Source organism: Ipomoea nil, unplaced genomic scaffold (assembly GCF_001879475.1).
Source record: "Ipomoea nil cultivar Tokyo-kokei standard unplaced genomic scaffold, Asagao_1.1 scaffold3321, whole genome shotgun sequence".
Lineage (NCBI taxonomy): Eukaryota > Viridiplantae > Streptophyta > Magnoliopsida > Solanales > Convolvulaceae > Ipomoea > Ipomoea nil.
The window spans coordinates 5716272-5737034 of record NW_017619749.1 but is presented as its reverse complement, the minus strand read 5'-3'; the positions used below and the strand labels follow the sequence as shown (position 1 = coordinate 5737034).

Sequence of the window (20763 nt, the reverse complement as noted above, 5' to 3'; positions counted from 1 at the left end):
TTTATTATAAATATTTGTATCAAGTTTTTAAACAACTAATTTACCAAACACTTTTCTACAATCAGCTAATGTTATCAACTAGTTATACCATCTAATTAACCTAATCAGTTAATAGTTAACAATCATTTACCAAACAGGCCATTATAAGCAATTAATTGCTTCGGATACTTAATTATGTTAATTAATTAAAGCTGATAATGGTGGCTTCGAGATCACAGAACAATAAAGCTGTGGCGAATCCCCATCTAATCTAATAGTAAAAGTAATGACCAGAGTTCAAAATCCAATCTATGAAAGGTTTTGAAAAATTTTAAAATTATATATTAAAAAAAAAAAAAAACAGAGTCATCAACCGTTTGTAGTTAAATAACTAACAGCATGTGTATATTAATTACGATTACGTATGAATTAAGTTGAACAAGTATCAATTCAACGCCTACTAATATATTGGAAAATTGTTATTTTAAACCAAAATTTTTAATTTTTAATTTTTAGTCTTTGATGTTACTTTCTTGTCTCCAAAAAAATAAATAAATAAATAAATCATAATTAAAGTATTTAATCCACCTTAATTTTTATTTGGTATGTAATAAATTATTTAGACTTTTTTAAAAAATTGAAATACTTTTCATTTTCAAAGTTATAAATATATAACGATTGAGCCTCTAGAGGCGTTGTTGACTCTTTGAGTCTTTATGCTTCATTAGGTTGAGATAGTATGTTTGAACAGATACTACAATGTAATGGAGTCATTAGCATTCAAAAAATGTATATAACGATTGTTAGTTTATTGGTGGAAAAAGTGTAAAGCATTTGTGCACAATTAGTCAATTATTATATCTAAATATTTAAATTTTGAAAATAAAATGACACTTTTGACCTTAAATTATCCTCCAATCAACATCAATATCCACATTTACCTCCTTAATTATTACCAAAGTTACTAGTTTTACCAGACTCTTACAAAGCTGTTAAATATCGAGGATGCAATAATCGAAAGTCCCATGATAATCAAAGAGAGAAAACAACTTAAAATTACATAGAAGTATTTTAAACTATAGGGAAAATGGTCAAATAAACTCTCGAATTTTATCTAAAAAATCAATTAGACCTCTAAACTTTTTAAATTAACAATTAAACCCATCAATATTGTATTTTGGTGCAACAAAATCCAAAAAACAACTAGTGACATCCAAAATCACATGTCACTAGGATTCCAGTCAACATTCTGACCCACTCCGACAATACTTCTGGCAAAAAAGTCTCCATAGTCACTGGTGAATCAACATAAGAGAAGGCAACCCAAGGATTGCCTTCTCCTCTATTGATTCACTAGTGACCGTTGAGCGCTTTATTGTTAGAAATATCAATGGAATTGATCGGAACCTTAGTGACATGTTATAACATGTCACTAACCAGTTTTTGAACTTCATTGCACCAATATACAATGTTGATGAATTTAATTATTACTTTAAAAAATTTAGGAAACTAATTAACTTCTTGAGAGCTTAATTGATTATTTTCCCTAAATTATAAAATTGTAGATTACTTGGTCAATATATTTAGTAATTCTATTAAAAGTTGCGTAAAATCAACCACTTCAATTATAATTGTAGATTTAGATTTTTTTAGAGTTTAATTTGAAATATTTTAGTTGTACAAAGAATGCATTTAGTACTATTTTTCTTTTAAAAAAAATAATGTTATGGTGCAACTTTTTAAATAATATAATTTGTACACCAACTAATCACTGCAGGGTTGGGTTGAGTCAGGTTGAATTTTTCTAGTATCACATATTATAATTGTTACAATATACAAATGTTTGTTTGATATCATTATTATTATCCATAACTAGCTAAGTGAAAATAATTAGTACAAGATATTATTTTGATATAAAATAAATTGGCAAAAAAGCAGAAATGCTTGAGTTTTTTCATCATTAGTAAATCATTTGAACCACTATAAAATCTGTGGTAGCAAGGCGTCATAGCAGAGCAGCTACCTTGATACATCACAAGGGAAAATGAGCACCTTACCTTACCTAACCGCTGTTTGAAGTTGTCTTTGCAACAACTTGTGGATTATAATTCATGACTGAGACTCGCGGTTTGTACTGCTAGACTTGAACAACACGATTCTGTCAAACAATGGGCCGAGAAGGGGAAGGGGAAGTGATACGCCCTGCCCTGCCCCGCCCCTGGCGTTTCTGAATTAGGAACGTATCGGGAAGACTGAATAGAACCCTCAAACTCAAAAGCATCTGAAACGTAAACCTCCCAATATCCTCCTGCCAATAAAAGAAAAGATAGTAGCACACGCTAAAGAAACCAATCCACAATAAAATAGTGCAACCAGCATATTATATTTATGGCAAGTTAGAAATGGGCGGTGTCCAAGTACCAGAGGGGAATGGGAATGGGAATAGGAATGGTATAGTGTATTTCAGGTCAGGGATACCTGTGGTTGAGCAGTAGGCATAGGTATGTAGGGATGAAAACCCTCCCTATGAATACAATTCTTGAGATTCCATGGGGGATGACCAGTACCGCAAGAGCGATTCAACAGTTAACCTCCTGGTTGCACTGAGCATAGAGATGAAAAAGCGGCAACCATCAATCTTGTATTCTTCAAGTGGATCCCTCAGCCCAAAAGTCCTCACATTCACCTGTAACAAACCAACAATACTCGGGGGTGGGTAATTACTAATTAGGGACCAATTTCAGTATTTCACTTTATCCTTGAATCAATAAATGAAAGATAGATATGTAACATACTGCTGAACTAAGCCTGTTCATATTTACGAGATGATCTCTCCAAAAGCTATCTAAAGTCTTCAGAAGTACTGCCCTCTGCAATATGTAGAAGAAATACAATTTTCATTAGAGTAGAGACACCAACCATGACTGCACAAGATTGAATGAAGCATAACATTTAACCGTGAGTTAAACAAGGATGCAGATATGAGAGTCATGGAAAGGAGAGCACACTGTAATTTATTCTCGCAACTAAGCACTTGATGGAAATCCCTTATTAGCGCAAAACACAAGTAGACAAATACTTACATCCAAGCGCACACACATGTATATAGATTGTATACCCTAATTATTTGGACGGACTAGTTCCATTATGACTGATGGCTTCCATCAGTTGCAAGTTGCAACTTGTGGTACCGCCCACATATCACAAGTACCAAATCAATCAGCAGACTAAGTGAAAAGATGCAAAATTGCACCCATTGTGTGACTAGTGTACTTTTTAGGGTACGCCACATCCTACATTGGTTGTATTTGCAACACTAAAACCTTGCCAGGTCCAAGGAGTCGTACACAGGCCTGGGTATTTCAAGCATGGAGTCCAACTTCAGTCTAATCAGCAAGATGAGGAAAGAACGCTACCTCTATTCTCTTAACGTATTCAGAATCATAACAAGATTCTTGTATCACATCCAAATACGAGGCAATCAGAAAGTCTCCAAGGTACTTGCGAAGGAAATTAACCGTCACTCTGTACATCCCATCTCTAACATAGAATAAAATGGAAGCATTATCCAAAAAATCACATGTTTAAAACAAAAGAATTTGTGGTATAGCAAATTGCAATTGGACTCACTTGGTTGAATCATCGGCGCATATGGCTAGCCACCGTTTCAACGAAGCGGTTTTGCCACGAATACCTCTAAAAGGATTTTGTTTTCCAGGCAAGTTTGGGATACAAAAGTCATCAATAGTTACAGAACCCATATCGTGGAGCTGAAGAAGTGAATCCAGCAACAATTCCTCAGTGATCTCCAAGAATGAATCTAGACGTATTCCCGTTTCTCATGATTTATAACTTTGGCAGAAACTCATTACCAACAAATTGAAAAATTCATTCTTACCATTTAATGTTTTTCCAGCAAATCCTCTGAAGTCTCTCAAGAGCTTACCCAAAAACCACTTGCTTGGATGCTATAACATGAAAGGAAGAAGGGGTGACTAAAGTGGGGGGAAAACAAAGGCCTAATTAACACAAAGCATTGTGAAGTAACATATGCCAAAGAAGAAATTTCAATACCTTCTGCGGATCTACATAATTAAAAATAATCTCATCTACCACACCCTGCATGTACCTATATTAATTCATTAGCATTGTAGGAAAGAGAATAGCTGTCAATACATTACTCTGAAACTACATAACATAATGACATATATATATAGATTAATGATCAAATGAGCACCCCTCCTCCCGTGAGAACCTGCGAACCAATATGAATGCATACAATCGTCTACATGAATGCACACAAACTATTCTAGGGTAGATTGTGTGCATTGTGCACTGGAATATGAGATTGTGTTCATTTATGTAGAGGCTTGTGTGCGTTTATGTACAAGTTCTCAGGTTCTCCTGGGAGGAGGGGTTCTCATTGGAACATCAGTATATATATATATCATATGTGTTACTCCATAGAGATCAGAGAGAGCACAAAATCATCCCACTAAGGCATTTAAAATGAAAACTTATTACAGACAAAAGGTCAAAAGCTACAGGTGAGATTATTCTAAGACTTGGCACTCACTGCAAAATGTGCTGCGAACAACTTTCAAAATCACCAGTTAATATTAATTGGCGAAGATTATAGACATGCTTCCTTTGCACCTGAAAAGACAATTAGCAGATTTGATAGTCAAGATTATGGCTGGTATGGAGGAAAACCTAATTAGGACTATAGATGCGTTACTTGAACAACTTAAGGAAAGAAATTAGGCAGATTTCTAAACCTTGTTTTAAGAAATAAATTTGTTTTTAAGAAGATAGTTGACCCAAAATTCAGAAAATAAGGCATTGACATGCCAGAAAATGGAAGTAGGGAACTCTGCTATCAAATGGATACCTCAAGAACTTCATCAAATTCCACAAGGCTCTTTCTTATGCCAAAGAAGTACTTCTCCACACTGATTTGGAGGGACAAAAGCTGAATGGTTCAAATTCATAACACAATTTGTTTAAGAAAAAAAAAAAAAAGTAAAGGAAAATAATCATAGAAATGAGTAAAAAATGTCAAATATAAAAAAGCTAAAGCAACATCAAGCTAAATGTACTTAGACTTCTTCAAGTACATAGACATTAAAAGACACATATTCAGTGACATATACATTACCTGTTTAAGAAGCGCATCACCTTCAATTGGAGTATCTTCATCATTAGTAATCCTAGATATAAGCTTCACTGCCCACTCAGTATCAAAGTTGAACTTTTGAAACATCTCATCCTGCAAGCTATAATTAATATGCGAGTTTTAAACACTTCATCCTACAAGCTATAATGCATATGGTAATATGAAAATCTAAATTTTCATGAAAGGGGGCAGGGTCAAGGAAAGAATCCAATTCCAATATTCATGAATTCACTGGAAATGGAAGTGAATATTCTAGCACATTTATTTATCCAAGAGTTTGAATAATCCACTCCATCCATAATGGTGAATATAGAGCCAAAGACCTTGTAGTCTAAAGGCATAAGCATATGATTCTAGGTAGGAGGTCTTACTGTCTTATTAGGTCCAATCCCCATTCCCCTTAGATATGCCATAAAAAGGTTAATATAAAACAGAAGATTGTTCCAAATGAACAAATAATTTGGGGCAAGAGGAAGTGAATAAAAATGCCTAGTAGCAATCCTGAAAAGCATTCACTGCATTTCATGAGGGAAATCTCCTTGGACCTTCCTGTACACTTAGATTCACTTCAAAAATATCTAACCTGCCTCATGACTACACTGAAAGGACATTAATAAAACTTTGTTGCAATATCATTTTTCCCTACATGTAATGGAAACAACAAAGGGAAGTCTATATTTACATTTCACCAAGCATGAGGAAGATGGATAGCACACATGTAGATAATGTTATCATTTAGCATCTCACCTTACCATAAATCTTGTCGATCCAGGATCTCCTTGCCTGCCTGCTCTTCCTCGAAGCTTTAGAAACAAATAAGAACATGGATTGCTATTATACATTGAAAAAAGAAACAAAGATAAAGGAAAATACAAAAGACATGATAAGAAAAGGAACACGAAGGTAGAAACACAGTTGAAATATCTTAGTCAATGAAGTGAAACATAGTTGAAAATATATTATATAGACTATTAGACTCCAAAGCCTGAGAATTTACAGAATGCTATCATTGGCTCATTGCTATGCATATCTATTTAAGATAACATCCTGCCTTCATTAGGAAGCCAGTGAAGTAACGCAAATTAGTTTGATTTATTGACCAGTGGAACTGCTGCTTGGAAATACGAGTATTACAAATTACTTTGCAAGGAATTGTAGACATGACACATTATATTTAATAATGACAGAACAAGTAAATTAGTAGAGATAAGTAACTTAAATACTCCTCGAATTTGAAATCTTCTTAACCATGTGGAGTATAAATTTGGAAACAAAGATAATACATGTGGAGTTTGAGATCTTCTTAACCAACTGAAGCAAGAATTCAAAAACACTGGTGCACATCTATTTCAAGTAGTCACTGCCTCCTGAAATTCTTGTAAATTAGTTCTAACCTGGTTATCAATTCTTCTGGATTCATGTAAAGATGTCCCAATCACATGCAGGCCCCCAAGCCTTTTCACTTCTAATCCCTCATTTAAACAGTGTGACTCACAATCCTTCAGAACTGATAAGAATGTAAGTGCCATAGATGGGCCAAGAGGGTACATTTCAGATTGATCATCAGCAAGCTTCTGCAGCTCTTCCAATTCCATGGATTGGCTCATTTCTATAGATTCAGAAATCATAGATTTTGCCTTTTCATATGGCCATTTCTTACCCTCATTTTTGCATACATACTTAGCTGTAAAGAAATTTAAATAACAAAACAACACATGTCAATGCATTCAACTAATATAATTTTTATTAAAAAAAATCAATTGATCTGAGACTGAACACTAACCCATCAGAGCTGCCTTAGCTAACAAAGCTAGAGATGATGGTCCAACTTTTATTTTGGATAAGACCTAAAAACAGATGGTAACTTTAGAGGCAAAGGAAAGAGGATTGTAACATTGAATGAGATAAGGAAGCAGGAAAAACCTTTTTTAAATTCAACTCTCCATCAATGTCAGTTTGAGGAACATCTTGTGTCAGAGATGAAATTAAGCTGTCCTCCAAAATTTCTTTTGCAAGCATCTTTTTAATAAAACACGCAACAGGTCAATCCAGTAGAAAGGCAAAAACAAAATTTGAACTTACTGAAATTGAATAAAGAAAAGAAGTACACTTGCCTTTGGATTTCCTCCTAGGATAATGTCAGTACCCCTTCCTGCCATATTAGTAGAGATAGTGATAGCATGCTTTCTCCCTGCTTGGGCAACAATTTCAGCCTCTCTAGCAGCATACTGCAAAATTCAATAATTATTAGATAACAGTCAGACTGAAAGAAGCAAAACAGTAAAATGCATTAAAATGTCTTGTAGTTTTCCAACTCTGCAGATAATCCCTCTTTACCAAATTAATCATCTATTTTACTTCCTATGGATCAGGTTGCCCAAACTCTGGATAAAAATTGTACCGTAATATCTATACATTTTCAGACTGGAATTTACTATTGACACTTATATTAATTGCAATTGTTTTATTCACAAATAGTCAACAGCTTTTATTTATTTAATTATTTTCTTTTGTGAACAGTTTGCCAAAAAAAAATTGATCCTGCATAAGCAAAACTTGACTAATAACCTCAACAAATAAACTAGCAATAGTTCTGCAAATTTATAATTAAAAAAAAAAAAAAAAAAAAGTATCGCATTAGTTGTCCTGGACATTACATGCCATATTATGATTATCTATGCGGCACACACCCTCCAATGCTCCAATAGCATAGAAAGAACTGTAGATTGGAAGAACCCATAGGAACAAACAACAGGGAGGTCAATAGTGCAGTTCCAAATAATAGGGAGGTCAAATTTATAAAAGCAATAGGAGTTAATGCATTTTACCCAAAACAAAATTATGTGCTTAACAAATGCAAGTACATATAAAGAAGTGGTACAAACTCTGGGAAGATGGGTGGGGAAGAAAGAAATAAGGAGATGAAATAAAGTCCAGAGTTTGTTTTACAAACCTTGGGTAGAGCATTGAGGACATTGTGTGGAATTTTTCTTTTCCTTAGCAAGGTAGACAGATGCTCTGAATTCTCAACACTGCATTAACAAACCAAATAAGATAGACTCCACATGATTCCTTGTGAATAGATAATGTAAGTGTCAAATGATGAAAGGAAACATAAAACTATAGCATTTAATGCATATTCAACTCAAGACCCTTAAGTGTTTTGACACTTGACATATATATAACATTATATTGCCCAAAAGTATATATTTATGCAAAAATTTTAAAAAATAAATTGAATACTCATAATAATAATTAAAAAACATGTGCACACAGACACATACACAAATTAAAGGGCAGTGTCAAGATGCCAAAATTTGTATATATTTTTACATCAACACTCTTTCAAGATGAACTCTTGACATACAATATTCCATGCATGTATGTGTGAAATTTTTTTACATATGTAAAGTGTCTGCTGCATGCCTACATAGTTCCTTTTGATTTTCAATGCATCAGAAGCTTCTGGGGAGTAAATACAATTTGTAGGTGTATCCACATGGAGGTATATTATATGTCCAAAGTTCTTCATCTCATCTTATTTGGACTTCACCATCTACTTGTATCATCCAAAACAAAGTATTTTTACTTTAAAAGAAGGGATACAAACTAGAGGTGATAAATTCTTTATGTAGGCCAAGCATCAATGCATCATTGTTTTTATGCATGCCATGCATTATCAAACTATGGAAGAATGATGTCTATGTAATATGTACATGAGGTTTGTAATATACTCATTCAAATTCTATAAAAGTTTTATTTGAAGATAACTATGATTGCTCATCCAGAAAAGAATTTCACACCAGAAACATCTATAGGGTAAACCAGAAATGTTAATCTTATAGTGCAAGACCTGTACTGGGAGCAAACCAAAACATTAATTAAACCAAGAAATGTATGTAAAAAAAAAAATACAAGCAATATAAGTACCTTGTGGTCCCGACTAAAACAGGACGACCCAGTCTAAACATGAACTCGATCTCTTCACAAGCATGTACCCATTTTCCTCGTTCGGTCTAAAGGCCAAAGAAAATGAGCATGATCAAATCAATTCAAAGATCAGCCTTCAGTTCTCATTAAGGGTGGAAGGCTTGGCTTAGTAAATAGTGAATGCCTTACAGCAAAAGCTTGAATGGGCAAGTCTTTTCGGATGTTTGGCAGATTTGCAGGAACTTCTATCACTGGCGTTTTGAACATTTTCAAAAACTCTTTCTCCTACAGTAAAGAAATTTAATCATGCTAAAGTACTCTCTGAACTAGAAACCTAGTGGTCCAAAATAAGTTCCAATATGAATCCTCGGAAATCATCATACCTCTGTTTTTGCAGTTCCAGTCATCCCTGAAAGCCTAGGGTATAGCTTAAATAGTGACTGGTATGTAATTTGTGCCACAACAACTGAATCAGCCTAACCAAAAGAAAACCCAAATTTTACAATTTCAGTTACTGTAATCATAAGAGGGATTTGGGGGAAATATTAAAAAATAAAGCTTCAGTGACCTTAATCTCTAGACCTTCTTTAGCCTCCACAGCCTGATGAATGCCATCAGACCATCGTCTTTTATCTTCCACTCTTCCAGTCAACTGTCAATAAGATAGAGAAATTATAAATTATGTGAGAAGGAAAATTTGTTGAATAGAAAAGGTGTTGCACGAACTTCAGAGCATATTTATTTTTTATATTTCAAAGTTAACGGAATTACCAAAAAAAAAAAAAAACAAAAAAAAAACAAAAAAAAAAACAAAAAACAAAAAACCAAAAAACCAAAAAAAATAAAATAAAATAAAAAATCAGATTTTTATACCTAAAAGAGGATAGTAATGAAGATTGCAATCATCTACATCAGGCAAGATGATTACAACTGGGAATCAAGTCTCAAATCTACCGACGATCATGATTAAAACATTTATTTTTTATGAGTCTTAAGAATATTACCAAAATACTAGTGCAGACAACGAACAATCAAGATTGACAGAGAAATCAGATCTAAATTGTACTCGAATTTATTTAAATGCCATCCCACCTAGCTAGGAACAATGGAAATCCCCACAACCACAAACTTCCTCTTTCAAAATGGCCATCAAAAGAAGTTATGGAAAGAAATCAAGGACAACAGAATCTCCTTCAAATACAAATATGTCCCTTTTAGTATCTTTAAGAATTAAGACAGTTCCCAACTAAAGTATACATAAATTGTTGCAACCCACATTATGATGCCAGAGTATAGCACTATTGCTATCAGTCACATTATGATACTCTTTACTGAGTATGCCAACATATGCAATGCAATATGAGAATAATTTTTTGTAAATTAGCTCTTAATGCTATTACTGAACTTAACAAATTTTCCTTATCTGGAGGCTTTTGAAAATCACATTCATCTGAATACTTGAGGAAAATCAACCCCAAACCCACCCACTTAATCTCTCTGTCTCTCGTTCTCTTCTTTCTGGTCCGTGAAACCTTATACTAAATTCAATTTGAAAGGATCCATTTTCATGTTATAGATAGCATCTAACTTTGTACTCCCTACTTGGCAAATTCAGATATTCAAAGAGGAAACCACTTTAAAAGAGAACTAGATGGAGAAAATTCAGTAAGAGAAAAATCAAGACCATATTCAAATCACTAAGAGAAACCTTCAAAACAATTCTAAAGTATATTTCCACCAGTATATTACCTCATTTATTATTAGAGCTTTCCCGTTTCTGACAATGTATTGGACATCCTGCTTATAAAACTCCTTGGCTTTTAAAGCATTAATTACAAATCTGCACTTAGTATATTATTAATTGAATAAGCTAAAGTTAATAATGCAAAATAGAATAGCATATTTGAAATTTTACAGAAACCAGGTATAAGGTGTTGTCTTTGAAGCATCACAACATCATCTCAGACAATCCTTATAAATATACAGAATAAGCTCAGAAATAGGGTTAAGATTTACCTTGCCCATGGATCATTCTCATCCCACAAGTCATTTGTTTCTAGAGCCATCTCAGCAAGAAAAATTCCTTCTTCAGTTAATTCCACAGATCTATCCTTAAACTCTATGTTGTAATGCTGTTAATGCAAGTAATTTTAAAAGTTCACTTTGTTATTCATATTTCCCTTCAGTGATAGAAAAAATTAGAGTTTCCACAGCTGAAATAGAAGAAAGAAATTTGAGACTCACAAGATCCCTCATGAGCAGCTCAGCTAGTCTAGCAGCAACAGGATATCGTGCAGCATCTTTACTTGCCTGAGATAAAGCAAGAGAATAATTTTGGAAAATTAGAAAAGGGGGGAAGAAATAAAGGCATGCAGGCAGTCTATATTAGAATATTGAAATCCTTCCTGATTCTAACCTTTCCCCACTTTAAGTCAGGGCAATTACCAGAAGTTTGAAAAAGATTCAAACTTACCTGACCACTAATTAGTAAAGGATTTCTTCCTTCATCAATGAGGACCGAGTCAACTTCATCAACTATTGCAAAATGGAAAGGTTTTGGCCTGTTTTCACAACTTTAACTTAAACTGTGAAATATAATATTCAGACATAAGGTGCTAAAAGGTCTCTGTAGCTTACCATCTCATAACAAGTTGTTCGCGACTAGTAGCAAGGTTATCTCGTAGATAGTCAAAACCAAGTTCCTGGGACATTAGAGAGGAAAGAGGGAATGTCAGAACTCACATGTTATAAGAATAAGAATATAACCATAATAATAATAAGTACAGGGATTTATCAAAGCAGCTATGAGAGGTTCAAAATTGCATGCCAAAAAAGAACATGACAACAAATATATGGAAGTTTAAAATCTGAAATTTAACAGGACTTACTGAATTGTTAGTATATGTTATATCACATCCATAATTCAATCTCCTCTCGTCAGCCGTCATCCGTGTCTATACATTAAGACAGACAATAAGCACAGAATACATAGTTGATTTTAGTTAAACTACTTGCAGATTGATGTTTGATATGGATTTTGCAGATTGATGTTCAATATGGATTCACTATCCTCAACAGGGGAATGAAAGCAAATACATGGGTTCTTACTATTAAGTATGTATTCATTATTCTATGGTTTTACAAGCACTTCACGCCTTCATATTGCTAAATCCCCAAGAAGCCGTAAAGCAATCTTTTCTTCCAAACAGTTTAATCAAGTTTAGTTTAGGTCAAATGCACAACTCTAGAACAGAAGATTACTTGGATAAGGCCAACAGAAAGCCCTAGGAAACGATGAACACGTCCCATCCATTCAGCATCACGTTGTGCTAGGTAGTCATTAACTGTGACAACTGTCAAAAATGCAGAAAAGAAAGTTAGTAAAGCCAAATAGACACCATTTATAACCCCCCCCCCCCCCCCCCCCCCCCCAGAGATACCAGAATTCTTCTTTGTTTTTAATTATGAATCAGGGTGGGGCAATGAACCCTACAATGATAAAAGCATCGAAGGACTAAACAAAGATAACTCCCTGATACCATTCAATTCCCCAGGAAAATCAAATGATGAACACTCGCCAAGGCATAATAACAAAAACATATGGAAGTAGTAAAATAGATAATGACCATGAACACCCTCTCCAGTCAAAGCATTGAGGTATGCTGCTAATGTGGACACTAAGGTCTTCCCTTCACCAGTTTTCATCTCTGCAATGGCTCCATCATGAAGCACAGCTCCACCAATTATCTGTATTTGGATTGAAGAAATAACAATCAAATAGATAAATTTGAACAAAATTTCAAGCATTGTAAAATTTAGAAATAACCACACAAAGGCTAAATGAAATCAATTTAAACATACTCAAGGAAGCATAGATAACATAATTAAGCATGTAGATTCAGTAGCAATTAACACAAATCACTATAAATATGTTTACACGGAGTGCATGTATTAGAACATAAATATTATCATATTTGTGGTGTACAATGTCTAAGCAAACCAAAAGAGGTAAATGGCATACCCCATTAGAGCACAATTCTTCCCGCCACTCACACTGGTTCAAATATTTCATTACCTAATCTTGATACCGCCATGAGCTAGCATTACCCCCTCCATCCTACCCACTCTCCAGTCCACTGTTACCGGTAGTGTTATTTCTCAAAGTTTCCATGTACTTTCTTGTCTCTATACTTGCAAATCCTCTCTTACTGTCTTCCATGAATGGATAGCTTACATATTATTTCATTCACCATGTGTTTTCAACAAGTAATCACCCCTATAGTTGATTACATTCATTGCAACACCAATTTTGGGTTAGTCTGAAACTATTTTAGAAAAATTTCAGCCAAAACCATGAATTAAAATTATTTTTTTTAAAAATCCTTGTAAAAAGTTCTGAATGATTTTTTTTTTCTTTTTCCTAGACATAGTTCACCTCCTAGCAAGCAAAGCTATATTCAAAAAGCAATATTGGACCATATTTAAATCAATTCAATACATTAACGAATGGCTTGTGCCATAAATGTAAATGGAACATATGCAAACTCATATTATGCATGTCCAATTATGCTCTAAAGAGAGACCTGAACATCAAAGTGGCGCATTCCCAACTTTCTTTTTGCAGCTTCACGAACAACAGCAAATGCCTCTAGCAGCATTACAAATAGAAGTAAAAATAAATAAATAAATCCAAAATTTAGTTCCAAAGAATCAATCTTAAACACCATTATTTTCAATAACAGTAAAAACTTACTGCTAAATTGAAAATTTAAAACATACCAGCTTGAATATGGGATATGGACTCTCCTTCTCTCAACCGTCTGCGAAACTCCAGTGTTTTTGCACTCAACTACACCAACATACAAACTTATAATACCACTAATAAATAGGACCCACATATACAAACACACAAACAAAAACACAAATGTTACTACCTGTTCATCTGAAAGCTTCTGAATTTGGGGTTCAAGAGCATTAACAGAATTGACGAGCCTCCCATATTCTCTCACGACCCAGTGGTTCAAACTGGTGATGTTACTCCAAGTTTTGTTCAACCCGTCAATTTTCTCCTATTAATAGAAAAGAAATCAGAATTCAATGTCAACAGTAAATAGAAAAAGGTTTGAAGAAAGTGGACCTTGAGGGAGGCAGCGCAAACAACGACGGGTGATGATGAGGGAGTGGAACGACGGCGTCTTAGGTGCCGGCAACGAGAGACGGCCGGGAAAGGGAGTAGAGGGAAATTGGTGGGTTTAGTGAAGAGAAGAGTTGCAGAATTTGAAGTGTGGTTGCAGCGGCGGTGGTGGCGTTGCGTAAACGCGGAGGAGGAGGTGGCGGCGGCGGATAGTGTGGCCATGGTTTGTGCCCACGGTGTAAAAATGTAAAATCATGTTTACATAAACTAAAGTACGTTACTTAGGCCACAAGATTTGACCAGCTTGACTTGAGTTGCCCTAAATGTTACACTGACATGTTAGGATATTAGCAATCATACCATTCTTTCATAAGTTACAAATGTAATACTCTCTTCGTCCTATTTTATAGGTATCTGATTTAATTAACGAATTAGTATTAATATACAAAATTTATATATTATTTAAAAAATAAAAATTACACTAAAAGTACCATTAAACTCAAAAAAATAAACAAATAAGAAAAAGTTAAATTGACCAATAAATAATAAGTACAACAGATTAAAATGAAAGTATTAATTATAAATAAAGTGTTTGCTACTTATAAAAAAAAAAGTATATTACTTTTAATACATATTATTTCTAATTAATATAAAGTATTACATTTCAACATAAAAATTATATTTCCATCTTAAATTAACCCGTTTTACAAACAAAGAACTGTGAGACTGAGATCTCACATAAGTTTTTATCTTTCTTTCATAAAAATTAGAAATCTTCACAATTAACGTACTCAAAACTCTGTTAATGAGACATTAAGGCAAGGTCCACCTATCATGGAATCAAACATCCTTGTTTCAATGCAAGAATGTTTTTTTATTTTTAACACAATCCTTCGTTTAAACGAAGGAAAGCATATACTGTACACAACGATCTGCTAGTGCTATTTACATTTCGCCATTACTCGAAACAAACCAGAACCAGGCCACCATTTTTCTCCTAGCTATCCCACTCCATTTAAACTCGAATTCTTTTACAAATACTAGTTCCTTTGCTCCTTAGACCGGTTCATTCTTGTATGGAAAATATGGCTGCCCTGCCGAATCGTGTATAATCTATTACTGGCTTATATACACCATTAGGACGCTCTTTCAAGAAATTATCGCTCTGAAAAATAGTACACCTGAAGAATGCATATATACAACGTACAGTCAGATTATCTGCAAAATAGTTCCATAAACCAAGTAAAATGTATAGTAGTTTAAGTAGCCTGGGATACGTCTAAAACGTGAAAAAGTTAATTGGATAGATAGATCAAACAATCATCGTACCTTGATTACTCTATCAGCTTGCCCAATGAACAGCTTTCCTTGCCAATATAGAAGAGCTGTTACCACGGAATCACAAGGAATCGATCCAAATGCAGTGGCATCTGTTTGTGCATCTTCCTCGAATAGTTCCTAGAAATCAGTGGCTTATGTTATATCTAGTAGTAAATTGCCATTCTTTTTTTACCAATGTAAAGTTGAAATGTCATATATCTAGTAGAGAATTTACCTGCACACTTACAGTCTTGTCCCAACCACCAGTGAAAATCCATCTACCCTTGTTGCAGGCAGAGAATACAGCTCCATTGTGGGCTTGTGTAGACTTCAGTAGCGTATCATTAAACCAGATCTGATGAATTAGATAGATTATATGTGAGAATTTAGCTAGAAAATTACAATGCATGAATTGAATGGTTCGGTTCCCTTTCTTGGTAACTATACTATAGATCAAAACCAGAACTGCATATTCCCGGAGGACCATAGCTTTTGAAAGAATACCTTAATAATGCCAGTCTCATGAGCTGCAACGAGTGTATGCTCATCAGCAGCAATAGACAAAACTGAAGTCAACTCTCCAGGCGTACTTTCGCCCAACACTGCCAACGGGCTGTGATCACTTAGGCACCATAATCGCACAGTTCCATCCCAACTTCCACTATAAAGAACCTCATTGCAAACTGCTAATGAAGAAACAACCGACTTATGGCCATTCATTGTGCATGATAACTCGTAATCCTGGAGGAGAGTGCAGGGAATTAGGAAAGAATATAGCAGTTTTTGTTTTTTTTGTTTTGAATCAGAATAAAAGGATAATAGTACAGTGCCTGCAGTGACCATGCTTTTATTGACTTGTCTCCACTACCCGTGTATATATACTTGCTCGCAGAGACCACAAGGGCATGAATACCACTATACCGCCAATCCTTTTGCTCGTATATTTTCTTAATTGGTTCTGGGCCCAGTGGAACACTGGCACCCCAAATGCATATGACACCCCCATTGTCACCACTAATGCATAGCGGTTTTTCATCATCCACAAAAGCTACAGCAGTAACTCTTTGTTCATGACCTTTAAACGCATGAACATGAGAATAATCCTGCAAGACAAGGAATGCATGAACATGAGAATATCATATAGAGTCTCTCAAGTAAACCAAACTTGCCACCATTGCATGCTTGAATTAAAATACAAAGACATCAATGCATTGTCCAAATGACAAAAGCATATATAGTAAGTGGGATTCATTCTCAGACATGTTTCCAAATTTTCAACACAAGCTGTCCTGTAAGAGGGATCATTATACACAAATTTATAAATAAAATAATTTGTCCACTCCCGTTAAAGTTATGGGCTGTGAAAGAAGATCCTAAACCAACCGTATGTACCCTTATATAAAATAAATTTATTCTGACAAAAGCTTTTACTTTTTAAGGGTATACCTGCAAAGACCACACATTCACCACTTTATCAAATGAAGAGCTGAAAAGAAAACCACCTGAAACAATAAAGAGAGAAGGTGTTTTCATACTGCATGCTAATAATTGAGAGGAATAAACAATAATTCTCTGCCTAAGATAAGAACCAAACAATCTGTAGTTTCACTGAGCATTTAGATTTTTAACAGAAAGAAAAAAGAAAAAAAAAAAAAAAAACACATATCCACAGTGAGAAATTACATTAAAGTTAATGAAGAGTAGCCAATTTAAATCTGATTGAATGAACTATTTATGATATAGACTTGCGCAGCACGAACAGTGTCTGTACCTCCAATAGCTAAGCCTGTTATACAGTCACGATGTTCTTTTAGATCAATACATTTGACTTGACCGTCAGGGATTCCCTCAACAACATCCTTGTCAATCTTTGAGATTTCAACTTCCTCAGCATCTTTTATTTGATTTTCACCCATTGATTTTTTGTTAGTCCTCCAGATTGATAGACAGAGGTCTCCAAACAGTAAGCAATGAGGCATACTCTCCTTCTTGCTTACCTGTTTTAAGTTGATTAAAACATCAAAATCAGGTTTCACAATCACCTCTCTCAAGCTTTTCCACAGTTCAAGAACAAGTGGGCGATTTTCAGGATTAAAATCCAAACATCTGCAGAGAATTTCCCTTAAAGAAATAAAGTTAGGTCCCAGTTTACATACAAACAAAGAAACAATCCTCTCCTTCCACACAGTGTACCACCCAACAAAATCACAACCTTTTTCATCACTTGCAAAAGTAACAAGATATCGTAAATAAATTTGCATCTCTTCAGTAAAAGGTTTTCCAATAAGAAGCGAAAGCAGCAAACAAGCTATAGACCAAACATCCAACCCAAATCCAACATCACACTCCGAACTGCCAAAACCTACTTGAACACCCTCAACTTTCAATAACTCAAACATTGCCTCAGGACTAACAAAAGAACATACTACCGTGTTTTCATTTTCCAAACTTGCAGAAAGGTTTTGATCACTCATTGCCTCCTTCCCTGCAATCATCTTCCCAACTCTCCTTCCGGCTATCAAAGTCTCACAAATATCAACATAAGCATGGCCAAATTCATCTAAACCAAAACAAGATGCTCCCAAACAACCAATGCTTAGTCCTTGCAAATGCAAATTATACACAGCCTCACAAATTCCTAGCCCAACCATTGCCCAACTTGTCATACATCTAACCCTCTCCTCCTCATTTTCACCAGCAATCAAATCAGTTAACATTATTACGCTCCCCTGAAATCTCTGACAAACTAAATACACACAATTGTCATCTACATTATACCAAAAGCCATAAACTTTACACGCTCCACGGTGTTCTGAGCCTGCATTCAAAATCAAGTCTAATTCATTTCTTACCCCCTCTGCCATCCCATATAATACTCTCAACACTTTCACTTCATAACTATACTTAAACTTAGAACAGCTCTCGTTTTTGTCAATAAAGATCCCAACTTTAACCAGACATACTTCCTCTTTCTCTACGGAACATCTATTGCTCCTACTATCATGATTTCTCAAACACCCATACAACAAATAACAGAAATCATCGGGACTTTTAGTACCAGAATTTCGTGGTTCAGTGGATAAGCTGTTCTCTGGGAGAAGCCATGGCTTCCAATACAAGTAGAATTCACGAGACCACAAAACGGGTAGGAAAACTGCGGAGTCCTTTTCGGGTTCCCGCAGCGAATTTGCGGTATTGGGTGGTGGAGAGTTGTGGTTGTGGAGGAGGGAGGAGAGGCGGAGGAGGTCGATGTTCTTGGGGAGAGAGGAGAGGGGTTTGGGTAGCTTCACAAGCTGAGTACAGGCGGGGCAGCGGATGGTGTGAGGGAAGGCGTTTGGGAGCTGGGCGAGACAGGGCTCGCAGGCAGAGTGGCCACAGGCGAGTACACGCGGGATCGTTGCAACGGAGTCGTACACTTGCAGACAGACCGGGCACTCCGGTGGTTCCGGATGCTCCATTGCCGGTGAATCAAACTATCATCATACTTTGACTCTGCCCCTCGATACTCCAATTTTGTCTCATTTCTCGAAACTTGAGTACAAGTAAAACTTTAATTTGGGGGACAAATTTAAATTTCATGAAACAAATGCGGCTTAATTTACCATTTCCAAACTTCTCAATTAGACCAACATGTAATTTACTATTACACCAATATATATATATATATATATATAATACCCTTACATAATGAATCATATCGTAAATTAGATTACAAAAAACTTTAAGTGCTTATATATATGTAAATTTATTTGAAAAACAATGTACAATGATGAGAAAGACAAATTTTTTTATCTTCATAAGAGACTTTTAACTTAACATACAAAAAATGATAAGTGCGTAATTAAATAAATTTAATAAATTTACAATCAATGACCTGGAAAAAGAATTTTACCACCTATGTGAAATTTACTTTTCTTAATATCATAGAAGAGTTAATTCCCAAAATGGTCATTCTGGCTATAATCTTTTTCTTAAATTGGTTCTAACTACTACAAACACCATTATTTTAAAATAGACCATTAAATTTTCGGTATTGCCCATTCTGCCATTCAAATCATGACATAAAAGTCACACTCAAAAAATATATACATACAAAACTGAAAATGTTCTTTAATTAATGAGAAAGTCTTCACTTATTATTCAAAAATGTTTTATGGGTGAAATTTATATTGTGATATTAGATGACAAATGTGTAAATAATCATAGAGAGATGTATTCTGCAGTGTCCTATGTTATGTACTATGTGTTGTGAAGATAAACAAAACTTGCTAGAAACAAGCTGCTGTCTGTCTGCCTCCGTATATATAAAAGGGATCCGAGCTTTATACACCATTTGCATACTCAATCATGCACTATATATTTCTTTATTAATTGATCCAAGCTAAGAGAGATTTACTATCTTATTTTGTGTGATTGAGTAAATTATTTTTTAATTTAATTTTTATTTAATAATATAGCTTGTAAACGCATTAAACTGCTAATGAGTTTTCAAATAAATAATTCCTCAAAATGATTTATCATGAATGTGGTTGCATAAACAAATTTTCAAAATTTATCATATTAAAATGAGTACGATTTTTTTAAGTACAATTACAATTTCACATTTGTTATTGATATAATCTTATTTAAATATATATATCCTTATAAAATGGCTATTATAATACTCATTATAAATGTTTGTTATCTTTCAAAAACAAAATTACTACTATACAACAACATATAAAATATATTTTAAAGTATTTTTTTAAAAAAACTCTAAAACTCTAGAAGACATACCGCCTAAGTAACTCTAGTTTTATACAAAAATTTATACTAGTTGTTATAATTTGTGATTGCCTATACTGAACAATAATATCATCATGGATTAATTAATTAAATAAAATCATATCAATAATCATTGTATACTGATATTTAAAGTCACATTATTCTTTCCAACTACTATGTAATATAATGACATAGCATCCTACATCTAAGTTTAATCACATTAACGAGTAATGTAATATTAGTCGTAGTTGTCCCAAAATCTGTGGAGGCAGGCCGTGTTGCAGCAAATACAAGTCAGCCCTGCTACTTTTCCGCTGCTAGTAGTTAGCTGCACGCATCATATGAGCACATCAGTGTTAATCATTGTTAATAAAACTTGGTAGTAGATTATTATTATTATAACAATACATTACTGGTAAGATATTTTCTTGATCATAAAAAACATAAGCAAAACTCAAAC

General features: G+C 34.4%; 1 protein-coding gene across 1 annotated transcript; it reads right to left on the bottom strand.

The window, feature by feature from the left end:
* Positions 1-1773: 1773 nt before the first annotated feature.
* Positions 1774-19083, bottom strand: LOC109170290 (protein translocase subunit SECA2, chloroplastic). The gene is made up of 36 exons (XM_019319332.1): positions 17311-19083; positions 16986-17041; positions 16370-16642; positions 16044-16280; positions 15775-15894; positions 14020-14154; positions 13865-13934; positions 13669-13733; positions 12712-12832; positions 12347-12438; positions 11974-12039; positions 11723-11787; positions 11559-11646; positions 11330-11395; positions 11102-11217; positions 10835-10925; positions 9654-9737; positions 9469-9561; positions 9275-9370; positions 9086-9171; positions 8109-8187; positions 7270-7383; positions 7079-7174; positions 6939-7002; positions 6550-6839; positions 5903-5958; positions 5138-5255; positions 4871-4951; positions 4556-4635; positions 4054-4108; positions 3878-3947; positions 3610-3799; positions 3396-3519; positions 2775-2849; positions 2458-2665; positions 1774-2287 (listed from the first exon to the last, which is right to left on the bottom strand). The coding sequence occupies exons 1-35, from the start codon at positions 18995-18997 to the stop codon at positions 2504-2506; spliced, it is 5361 nt and encodes a 1786-aa protein (XP_019174877.1). The 5' UTR covers positions 18998-19083; the 3' UTR covers positions 1774-2287; positions 2458-2503.
* Positions 19084-20763: the final 1680 nt, after the last annotated feature.

Bases quoted from the DNA above. Each gene is read 5' to 3' on its own strand.
- LOC109170290 (XM_019319332.1), bottom strand. From the start codon at position 18,997: ATGGAGCATCCGGAACCACCGGAGTGCCCGGTCTGTCTGCAAGTGTAC. The intron at 16,281-16,369 runs GCACTGTACTAT...ACTCTCCTCCAG, and splicing joins TAAAAGCATGGTCACTGCAG to GATTACGAGTTATCATGCAC. The intron at 2,850-3,395 runs GTAGCGTTCTTT...TACATATTGCAG, and splicing joins AATACGTTAAGAGAATAGAG to AGGGCAGTACTTCTGAAGAC.